The following is a 12,410-nucleotide window of genomic DNA, read 5'->3' on the forward strand; positions in this document are numbered from 1 at the left end:
GCTTCACTACCATGGAACGGTACAGCGCCCGCAACACTGCGGACGCTGCACTGATCCGCAGGCCGATCTCCCGCTCCCACTTACCATCACTCGCCAAAGAGACTCCGAGGTACTTAAACTCCTCCACTAAGGGCAGCTGTTCCCCCCTCACCTGGAGAAAACAATCCACCGTATCCTAGGAATGAACCATGACCCCATATTTCGAGGGGCTGAGCCTCATCCCAGCCGCTTCACACTTGGCATCAAACCGTTCAAATGCACTCTGGAGATCACAGACTGACGAGGCAAAGAGGACAACGTCATCAGCAAAAAGCAGCGAAACCACCTCCATGCCCCTGTGCTGGATATTCTCCATGCCTTGGCTGCGCCTTCATATCCTGTCCATGAAAATCACAAACAGGAGTGGAGACAAGACGCACCCTTGGCGGAGCCACAGTGAACGACGTTGAATCAACACCAAGAATACGTCAACAGCTCTTACCCTGGGAATAAAGGGACTGGATAGCACACAAAAATGGCACCGGTACATCATACTCTCACAAGACATTGCGGGGAACATGGTAATATGCTTTCTCCAAGCATACTCTCATGATCCCTCAAATATCTGTGAGAAGGAAAAGAGCTGGTCCATTGTTCCACGACCATGACGGAATCCAAATTGTTCCTCATGAATATGAGGCTTGACAACCGAATGGTGCCTCCTCTCTGGCATAGGTTTTACTTGGGGCGCTGAGTAGTGTGATGCCTCTGTAGTTGGAGCACACCCTCTGGTCCCCTTTCTTAAAAATTGGAACCCCAACCCCAGTTTGCCAATCCAGAGGTACTCTACCCACCCTTCCATGCAACATTGAAGAGACGTGTTAACCACGACACTCCTACATTGTCCAGCGCTTTCAACAACTCTGAGCGAATTTCGTCCACCCCAGCAGCTTTGCCGCTACGAAAGCCCTCGAAAGCCACAGCAACTGAAGCAGTCGTGATGGATCCGACCCCCCCAACTGTTTCCAGGGCTGCTCAGAAAGCCTCCTTCTTCAACTTGACTGCTTCCCTCACCACTGGTGTCCACCAGCAGGTGCTAGGGTTGCAACCATGACAGGCACCAACTGCCTTCAGGCCGTAGTTTTTCGCAGCTGAATCCATAATCGAGGTCCTGAACAAAGTCCACTCGGACTCAATGTCCACCACCTCCCCTGGAGTTGAATTTTTTCTGCACTGGGTCTTCCCTCAGACATTTCCACGAAACCCGCACTATTCGTTTGGGCCTTCCACGTCTATCTGGTCGGTGCCCCAAGCGTCGGATCCAACTTACCACCAGGTGGTGATCAGTTGCCCGCTCCGTCCCTCTCTTCACCCGAGCGTCCAGAACATACGGCCTTAGGTTCAATGATACAACTATAAAGTCAATCATTGACCTTCGGCCCAAGGTGCTCTGGTATCAAATACACTTATGAGCATCCTTGTGTTCAAACATGGTGTTTGTTATTGACATTCCGTGACTAGCGCAAGATTCCAATAACATCTCACCGTTCAGGTTCAGATCAGGAGGGCCATTCATCCCAATCATGCCTCTCCAGGTATCTCCATCATTTCCCACGTGAGCATTGAATTCACTCAGTAAGACAATGGAGTCGGTAGGCGGCACTCTGTCGAGCACTGCACCCACCGTCTTCAAGAAGGCCAAATACTCTGAACTGCTGTTTGGTGCATAAGTGCACACAACAGTCAAGAGTTTTCCTTCCTGAGACCCGAAGTCTCATTGAGGCGATCCTCTCATCTACTGGGACAAACTCCAACTGAACAGCAGCCAGACGGGGGCTTGTGACTATCCCCACACCCGCCCGGGGCCTCTCACTAGGGGTGACTCTGGAATATGAGAGAAACCACCTTCAATCAAGAAGTTTGGTGGCAGTGTCAATGCTGTGTGTGGAGGTGAGACCTAGTCATTATCTTTCCACCTCCTCCACCAGCTCTGGCTCCTTCCTTCCCAATGACGTGACGTTCCACGTTCGTATAGCGAGTGTCCATTGCCAAGGTCCAGTCCGTCTGAGATCATCCCTTTCCCTGCTATAATGGCATCGCACCTACCCCTCACCCTTGGTCCTGTGGATGGTGGGCCCACAGCACTGCAGCACGTAGCCATTTCGGGCTGGGCCTGACCGGGTTACGTGGATCACCAGGCCACCAGGTGCTTGCCGGCGAACACTACCCCTCGGCCTGTCCTGGTATACCTTGTCCAGGCGAAGTTCTCTGATTTTTATAATTTTGAACCATTTACAAGGGGATTTTGTTTGGACCGTTATTTGTCTGGATCCTCCCCCCAGATATGTTCGCCAAGAGAGACCTGACCAGGAGTACAAGACTCCAGGTGACATAGCTCTGAAGGGCAATTACAACACACAAACCCCACCACCACAATAAGGTTTCGATTCTTCAGTGGGGTTTTTGCAATTGCCAGTTGCCAATTGCTAAATATGGCTGTGAGAATTGTTCTTCAGCTTACCGGTGAAAATAAATTTCCTTAGAAATATGGTCAGATTATTACATGGCCTAACCCAAAATAAATATTAATTATAATAAAAAACATATTTCATTTAATCAGGAAAATGCCTGGGATGTATGTATGTTGAACTTCTTTCACACCATACATAGCCAACCATGCTAATCAGAGGTGTGGGGGAAGGACAACAAACTAAAGACAAAAGGCAGTTCTAAAGAAATAATATTCTACGTATGTTGAACATCTTTCGCACCGTACGTTTCATCAATTTGTACATTTGTTTTGTGTGTGGAAAAAACTAGCACCCAGGGTAAAAGTTAAAGAAAACACGTGATGGGTTGCCAATGACAGGTGGGTAGAAGATTTGCTTGCTGTACTGCCTTCTGCATGTCACCAGCGTTTGATGAAAGCGCATTGTCTGGTTTAACAGAAAAGCCGATGGAGCAGGCCACACAATCCCAGCCGATTCTCGATGACTACCTGTGCCCAGTGACACTAGAGGACATTTGTCCAATTTCCCTCACTAATTTATCAGTGTCAGCCAGGTCTCCAAGGTGGCTTTTAATGTGGCTGAGGTTGGGGATTGTGGGACTATCAGGTCTGTGCAAAATTAAGGGAGTTTTAATAAATGGTATGATTTTAAATATTTAGTACAATGTAGATTGTACTAAATCAAGAAAATAAATGTATTAGTAATCACAAACACTGCAGTTAACAATGTCTGCATTTCGAGACTCTAATGAGAACTGGTATGAGCTGTGTATTAACCAGGTGCGTTCGATATTTAAGACCTTAAATGAGGCTGGTTGAGAAGGGCTTTGCATTATCCAGATAATTCAATATTTAACATTTTTAATGGCACGAGTTTGGAATAGCTTTGCAATAACCAGCCACATTATATATTTAAAACCTTTAATGAGACCGGTTTGGAAGAGCTCTCCATTAATAAGGCTTTGCCAATACTCAGGGTCTTTGCAAATTTGTTACGTCTTGAAATGTGAGACAAGGGACTGCACAGCACTCAGAGGGCACATTGCGTACATCCAAACAAGGGGTAGATAATGTGCACACAACCAGAATTAAAGTGAATTCCTGAGCAATTTCACCTTAACCTTCAATTTCAAAGAGGCGAGGGAGAGCTTTGTGTCTGGCTTGTTCCACAGTTTAAGACTAACCCAAATCGCCACGTCTAAGAGATGTACATACATACGTTTGCGTTAAACAATTTTCTAAGGAAATGTGGTTAAACTAACATATATTGGTGAATACCTAAAAACTTTGATACCTAAAAACTTTGTCTTCTCACAATGCAGTATTCATTTTATGATGAGTTACAGTGTTATGAGTACCACTCACGATACACACTGCTGTTTAATGAAAGCTCATTTTAAAGGTGATGTTTTATCGAGCTGCTACCACTATGCTATGCTTATTTTTCATATCACTAAAGAGCTCACTTATTAAATCTTCTAGTGTACCCAAGACATGAAGTTGTGCTTGAAATTGATAGTTTACGCAGTAATCCCTTTCAAAGCATGAGAAAGACTGGGTAGAAACACTGACTGGTGTGGGCAGGTCCTAAATCTGCCCCGTGCAATGGGGGCTATATAGTAAATTCCACCGGTTTCCATCAAATCTCTGCCAAAACAACTACATTGATTCCCGCGAAATTTGTACTTGTGTGTGCCAGTGATCTCATCCACACAATGTTGGCTCCATAGAGAGGCACAGAGCAACCCTCGCTGTTGCAAAAGCTAGAGATTCACCCTGGATGCCACTGGGTTAACAGGCTCACCGATGTTTCCTCCGTTTCCAGGCGGTGTGGCTCTCAGAGCCCTGGAGAACTCTTCCCACGATCCTGCAGCACAGCGGTCCCGCACGCGCTCCCGTGTCAGCGACGCATTCTTGAAGCTGTATGAGACACCACCATCCAATGTCAGTCAAATTAATGCCTAAAATTGTGCAAGGTGTAGCATTGGTTTAAACGAAAATCTAGGCCGAGGCCAGTTGCGTTGTAATGTATGTGTAGTGCCATAAGAGGGGAGGAGCTGCTGGGGGCTCTGGGACCCTAGACAGATAAGCCCTCGGCGCCAGGCGCTAGGATCCCAGGCACCCCAGACAGTTAAGTCCCTTGGCGCCACCAACGGGGGGGGGCTGTGTGTGCTCTGTGGGATATCTGGGGGCGCACATAACCCCACCCCTCGTTGGGGACGAGGCATAAAAGGGCAGCTCCCTGGCCGATCGGGGCCAGTCGCAGCTCAAGACCCAAGACCCGCCAGCCAGTCAGCTTAGGACCCTGGACCCCCTCGTCCCGCTTGTCCTTGTAAGGGCCAGGACACTGTGCGGGCCAGTGGTGGGACTCTGGGACTCCCGGCTCTACGTCCTTGTAAGGGCGAGTTACGAGGAAGCCAGAGTCCAGACCCGCACCTTGGCTGGGTCGGGTCAGGTAGCCTCCCCTAGGGTAATCGTAGCCGGAGGACCCCAGAGCGTAGCCAGAGTAGTGTATCTAGGCTGTGTACCTAGGCTGTAACAGAGTATCAGGACTGTTGGAGTGTTGTATTGTAATAAAGAAGTTACCTCTATAAGTGTCTACGGAACCCATTACATATGTAAGCATGTTGAACTTCTTTAGCATTGTACGTAGCCAACTGTGCTAATCAGAGGTGCAGGGTGAAGGACAACAAACTAAACACAAAAAGCAGATCTCAAGACATGAGTTTTTAATCGAGATTTAAAAGTGCATAGCTCCAGTGGATTCCTAATATCAGAAGGAAAAGTGTTCCAGACGGCAGCAGAAAGCGCATTTGAAAGCGTGCGATGCAGTGACCGTCTTTGTTTGATGGCTAGCTAAACGCCACTGTGAGGATGACCGGAGGTTGCATGATGGCTTATACCCCTTTACAAAATCAGAAAGGTATTGTGGTCAATTTGTGGCAAGCACTTTGTGCTATGATTACAACCTTATAATGTATTCGTTCAGCAACTGGAAGCCAATGCAGCTTGGTGAGCACGGGCCGGACGAAGATGTAATATCGTGAAAAATGTGTTATTGGTATATCCAGCCAGGTTGAAATGTAGCAAGTGCACTCAATTCACAACTAGAAGGTTGTGAGTTGATTTCCCAGTCAATAATCAAACTCATGATTCTTCTAGGGTAGGTAAAATACTAATCACTGGATGAAAGTGCATGCATTAACTCATAGGAACAGTAGTTGTACTCGGAATAAACTGGTCCCTGACATTGGAATGTATCATTGCTACAATAGGATCAGGGGTGCTACACTATTGCATTTGAGATGTGGCCACATCATTTCGATGCTTTGTACATGTAAACATGTGTTGCAATATATGTGTAGAGGAGTATTGTGAGTAACCAATGAGGGGGTGAGCGGATTGAGGTGCGAGCTGGTTGAGAGTTATACGGGGCCAAGGATGACGTAACGTCACGGGTTACCTAAGGGGCTTTCGGAAAGCACTTTCGGGAAAGTGGGCGGGGCCGAGCTTGGGGGAGGAGCCGCCCAAACGGTTCTTAAGGGGGACCCCGTGACAAAGGCGTGGTCGTCGTTGGGGGCCAGGCTAAGGACCGGCTGGAGTAGGGGTCTTTCTCCTCCTCGCGGGGCGGTGTTGGCTGATCCCCCACCCCGGGCAGACGAGTGAGAGAGCCAAGGGAATAGCCGGGGTAGAGTCCAATTCGTTATTCTGTGTCCGTGTGAAGGACGGAGAAAGAGAGTGCACCTACACTGTTGTGAGTGTAGGATGTCGAGTGAGAGTGTGCGTTAATAAACGTCAACAACCCTTCTAGTATTCCTCGTCTCCACGTAGTTGTACAACAATACATATGTATGAGACCGTAAGATTGTTAAAAATGTATTATATATATTAGATAGTTCACTAATTTTCCCATCTTCGACAACATTTTACATTTCCTGGACAAGAATAAATCAAGCAAGTGAGCAGTTACACATACAATCATTTGTACCAAATAAGTATTTTTTTCATTGTTATTTTATATATTACCTCTGGGTATTTTTAGTTGTCATTCAGCAAGCTTACATTTATATTCATGGCTTTTTCATTGCGGAAAATTTTACTCCTTGAAGCTACTTTTAAATATATATTTGTATGGATGCATTTAATCTCAAGTCAACACCTCGATGCAGGGCTGTCAACAATGTGCGCTCACTACTGTACACGGCTTAAACAGCGGTGATTAGAATGCAGCATTGTGTGTACAATAGGTAGACATAATTTAAATGTAACTCATTGTAAGAATTTAAAATCATTACCCTTGCATTCTGTCGATGTAAGGCGTGAGTTGTTCAAGGCAAATGGTAATTAGGAAACACTAAAAAAAACACACGGAAAAAATCCCCCAAAATGATGACTTTCTCCCTTCCTTTATCATTATTGGGCCTGTAATTGGAAGTATTATTAGCAAGGACCTACTAAGGCCAACACAGGTCATGACGAGTTGAATTGTGAGAAGTCAAGCACGATGTTAAACAACGTGGGAGACGAAATAAAACCTTGACGAATGCCTGCCCTAACATCAAACCATGCTGATGTCTCCACCTTCTAATCGTACATATGCCTGAGTCCCGCCTTACAGGATTTGAAGCAGCGGACTTTTTTTTTGCCTGGGATGGTCCACTGGCTGTGAGGGTGATGCTCAATCGACGACATGTTTTGTACTAAATAAACCCTGGCAAGGGTTCCGGAATAATTGAATATATCTTTATTCACAGAACCCCCCCCCCCCCGGTACATTTAAATCCATGCATGTAAAACTGCAACTGAAAAAAGTTTATATTTTTTTTCACCAGGTAAAGCCCACTGAGCTATACAAAACAGCCCCTTTTCAGAAGCGATTTGGACACAAATGATAGATAAACGAAGTGGCTTATCACGTGGAAATTTATAGCAGCCAAATACTCTAAATGCATGTTGATTCTAAATGTGGAGGGAAAAACCGGAGGACCCGGAGCAAATTCCACACGACCACAGGGAGAACATGCAAACTCCAAATATACAGGTGTCTGGGTCGGGATTGAACCCACGACCTCCTGTATACCAGGCGAGGGAGTTAACATCTCGCCACTATCACCACCCTAATCTCTACATCGGAATACGGTTGGCATGTGATATAAGACACACTGTTAAAAAGTTTCACTATTGGGTGCTCTTTTCTACAGTGGACCCCCAACTGGGATTTAAATGCAGAACCTTAAAACTGAGTTTAGGAGCTCAGTCGCAGAACCATTCCAGAATGTTAACATGGGGAAACATCACGGCTGACATACGGCTCACTGAAGTGGATATATATATAAAAAAACATTACCTCTCTAAAGAAGGCAAGAAGAGTGGCATGTATTGACAACATCACAAGACTTTGGTGATCATAGTTGTCAAGCTAAACTGTATTTAAATTGCCCTATCAATACTCGGAGGATAGGGAGAGTGTGATTATATGGCAAGGATTTGCAAAGGCAACGCATGTGAAACTAAAACTGTGCATTTGGAATGCTGGGGCGTTGTTAACCCTGAATTCCAGGAATCATGGAAACGCTCAATACTGTCCTGAAAAGCGAGAGCGTCTCAGCAGGCTGGGGGGATGCACATGGTTCGCAAATGCATCCTTAACGGCGTAATCATTAATCGACTTAATCAACTAATTATCCCAGCTCTAACGTATTTTATTTGATATTCTTTTAAAATCCATTTGTTAGCCATAGTAACCTTTGGTCAGTTTAACACGTAGGCTTTCGCGACCAATGTTATTCATAATCAACGTTTTTGGGTTTAGATCGCGTTTATTTATAAATGTGTCGTAACCCTCCACCACCCGACACGGCCAATCAGTAAAAATGTGTCACGTTGACAAAGACAAATAGTTCACTGCTTTAGCCCACCGGTGTGTAAATGTTGTGGCTTCAACACACCGGTGGGCTAAAGCAGTGAACTATTTGTCTTTGTCAACGTGACACATTTTTACTGATTGGCCGTGTCGGGTGGTGGAGGGTTACGACACATTTATAAATAAACGCGATCTAAACCCAAAAACGTTGATTATGAATAATCTTTGGTCATCCACATATTGTTAAAATGGTCCTGCAACTACATTATTCACTTAATGTGAATCATCATAAGCAGGCTATGCTAAATCATATCGTTAGTTTCGGAATATAAATCAAACACTGACAAATATTTGGGAAACAAAAATGCTTTCATATCTGGGGTATCATTGCATCACATGCTGTTAGAAGTGGAGTCGCCCGAATGCGCTTTGTAATTTGGAAATGCAAGGTAAATGAACGTAGACGCACATGCTGCAGCGTTGAAGTAAAATAACGTTGATGTGTCTCCCAGCACTAACATGCATTCAGACGCATCGCTGTTGGCAGCCCTGAGCCGGTGATAGAATTCCACGGTTTCTTGGCAAAGACCAAACTCCGCAAAGAACAATCAGTCTTGATGGTCTTGAAAGTGAAACTCATTTGATTGATCCTGTAGGAAGAGTGGGCCGAGTTGACCAATCATTAGGTTTGTGAAATGAGAGTTCTGAAGTGTTAAAGCATCACAATTGGCTGCTTATAATTAATTATGAGACCACATCATCACAGAGCTAAACGTATACTTGTATTTTTTATGTGGCAGGACAGAGATGTGAAACAGGCACATTGCTTATTAGTTTTTTTATATTTTCCACAACAATGCTCATTGTTATATTGTTATTATGCTTCTTATAAGGATATATCACAGAATGCTCAATGCACAATGGAAATCGTGGGAGTTCAAATGGCATTGAGAGAATCTTCCATCATCCCGCTGCAATAGATAAAATGAGTACCAATGTGCGGGAAGTCACCGATTGTATTCCGATGGAGGGATTAGTCCAAGAGATGTTCAATTTCCACCAGTGGCTTGAGGTCACCCCTGAAGATGGTGGGGAACTATGACTTTTCATTTAACAAATGTGAGCGTAGATTTCCAAGTATAGATTTATAGAGCTGGAAGAAAAGTTGCACACTGTTTGATGAAAACTGCCTTCTAATACAAAAATGTATCAAAGGATTTTAATAGAACAGTCACTGGCTTCTGGGAGCTGGTTATTAGGGACCTGGAATGGCCACTGGAAGACCTAATACATTTCCACTCATTTATGTGTGACAATCACAGAATTACATGTCAAGTTCTATTTTATTGGACAACGCTAAATGGTTTGCTATGAGTGTAATAGTTGGCAAGATGTTTTCTTTTTTAATGTGCAGAGTAAACTTCCTATTTAAAGGCTAAAATGAAACGTTGTGTTGGGTGCAAATGTTAAACAATGGAATGGCTTTTATTGACGTAAGGAGCATATTCACGACAAAACAAAAAATCGTGGCTGTGAGATAAACACTGCTTTGGGAGGACAAACTTCTCACTGGGAGATCTCGTAGAGCCGGGGCAGAATAAAATAAAACACTTGGTGGAGACGTGGCAGACATTCTTAAAACTACAGTAATGACAGATCCCATTACCAGAGCAAAGCTCTTTACTGGAAGCCCAGCGAGGCAGTCAGAATTGTAAATCCAGGGGCATCAAACACTTGAGGAAACGGGAAAATGTCAAAACTGGGTGGTTTTTAACTTTTGCCGACAAAACTGGATCCCAAATGTCAAAACTGGGTGGTCTTGGAAAACGACAGGCAAAACAGGGTGGTGCTTTTTGATATGACAAAACTGGGTGATGTTCAATGTGGACAAATGTCAAAACTGGGTGAAGAAGGTGTACGATTTAATGTATCATTTTGTACACGTTTAGGTCCTTGCGTTATTCATCCATATGTCGCCACAGATTTAGAGCGTTCCAAATGATGTTTCTCGTGGCTCATGTTCCATACCTTGCACCACAAACTTCCCGTTTGCATACTGGCACAGTGTGCCAGCTCGCTTACTTGCCGTTTGTATACTGGCACAGTGTGCCAGCTTGCAACTACAGTAACACTTTCAGCTCGCGAACATACACGAACTTGCCATTTGTATACTGGTACAGTGTGCCAGCTTGCATGCTACACCTACTACAGTAGAACAACGGTAGATAGTTCTAGATTTGAAGCTTTCGTGACTGCAATGATTCATATTCTTAGTTTTTTTCGGTAAAGTCACGTAGGTAAAACATCAAAATTAATAAAAATAAAATAAAATAAAGATCACGACGTATGTGTGTTGCCTCCGAAACGTCGTGATCTTTATTTTATTTTATTTTTATTAATTTTGATGTTTTACCTACGTGACTTTACCGAAAAAACCTAAGAATAACGGTAGATAGTGTTTGCGTCGAGAAGTATGGTGCTGCACACTTAGAACAAAACATGTTTGTTACATATATATAACTACTTCGACGGGCAAGAGCGCTTGTTGTGGCCCTTGGCGCGACAGAAGGAGCACCGCGTGAGGCCCAATGGGCCACCTTCGCCACGGTTGCGAATCCGACGCTTCTTCGGGCGGCCAGCCTTCTTCTGGCGAGGAGGTGGCATCATGGTGTTGTCGCGTTGCAGCTCCTCGGCAATGGGCAGCTCGATACCGGCAACCGAGGTCCATGTCGTGTTGATGGCAGAGACTTGGTAACACACCGCACATGCGTCGTAGAGCTCGGGCATCCGCCCAAACGCCATGAGGGCACGAATGTAGTGCCGACACGGCAAGCCCATCTGCTTCATGTACCCGCACGTGCACGACCGAGAGCTGAGATCGACTCGGCGCTTGGCAGAGGCGTAGGCGTCTGGATCCTTGACGTATGCACGCGTCGAGGTACTCTCGTAGACCTTGTACCTCGGGGCCAACGCCTGCTGAGCGTCGATGAGTCCTTGAGCGTACGGCGTAATGACACGCCCTTGAGCGGCCCACTTCTCGGCGTCGCTGCGGTGGGCAAAGGCCGTCGTCATCATGTCTTCCATGTGGTGCATGAGGAAGTGGAAGGGGTCCATCTCGCGAGCCGGCAGGGCCTTGCTGTTCGTGGACTCCACAAAGTTCGTCGTGCGCCAGCCGTACAATGGCGTCGTGTGCAGGTGCGGGTAGAGCGCCCACGTGTGGGGGTCGATCTTGTTGTAGTACGTGGCCGCCGCAGGCAGAGCTACGCCCAAGCAGCCCAAGGAGCTGCGGAACGCGGCCTGGGAGGCGCACCCTTGGGCATCGTAGATGATGCCTTGGAGGTCGGGCGTGAACGCGGAGTCGATGTTGTCCACGCCGTTGCAGATCAAATGCCACGTGCAGTGGATGAGCATGAGGTCCTTCCAGTCGGAGGCTAGGATGCCCGTGCCACGATCGCAGAAGACCGGCGTGCCGTCGAGCTCGATGTCGTTGGTCGTGCAGCAGTTGAGAAACCAGTCGTAGGCCGCTGCCGTCTCGGACAGCACCAGCGCCACGGCGAGAAGGACGTTGCGGTTGTTGCCGTCGCGCCCAACGAGGACGAGCATGGTTCCGTTGTAGGCGCGCGCCTTCATGTGCGACCCATCGATGCCGACGACGCGTTGAAGACTTGGCTGCAACGAGCGTGCGATCGGGTTGCAGATGAACGCACCCCAGAAGATGCCCGCGTCTTCTCGCACACTGCAGGTCGTCGCGTTGAGCTTGCCGAACGTCTCCACCAGCGAGTTGATGAACTCGAAGCCTGCATGGGCCGCACTCTCGTTCGCCGCGATGCACGTGTCCTTGGCGCGGTACATCATCCGGGTCGGGACAATGACGCGAGCAACGTCGGCGACCTGGGCAATGACAGTCGGTGCGGAGGTACGGGGGTTGGCGCAAAAGGCCGAACGGGCTGTCGTGTTCGCCTCCACTTGGCGCTGCGTGATCTTGGTAGTGCCCGTGCAGCCGTGGTGATCCGTGCACAGCGCCGAGACGCGGAAGCCGCGTCGTTCCCCCGTGAGCTT

At 46.7% G+C, this 12,410-nt stretch overlaps 1 protein-coding gene across 4 annotated transcripts in view; it reads right to left on the reverse strand.

Annotated features, from left to right (window-relative positions):
• Positions 1–12,410, reverse strand: part of XYLB (xylulokinase) — a 145,750-nt gene that overhangs the window by 72,633 nt on the left and 60,707 nt on the right. For all 4 annotated transcript variants that reach the window (XM_061556964.1, XM_061556963.1, XM_061556962.1 and 1 more), the window contains one exon: positions 4,293–4,408. In XM_061556964.1, coding sequence (XP_061412948.1) covers positions 4,293–4,408 — 116 coding nt within the window. The remainder of the gene's footprint in view (positions 1–4,292; positions 4,409–12,410) is intronic.

The sequence above is a fragment of the Lethenteron reissneri genome, chromosome 23 (assembly GCF_015708825.2).
Source record: "Lethenteron reissneri isolate LAM-NWPU_2019-01 chromosome 23, ASM1570882v1, whole genome shotgun sequence".
In the NCBI taxonomy this organism is placed as follows: domain Eukaryota; kingdom Metazoa; phylum Chordata; class Hyperoartia; order Petromyzontiformes; family Petromyzontidae; genus Lethenteron; species Lethenteron reissneri.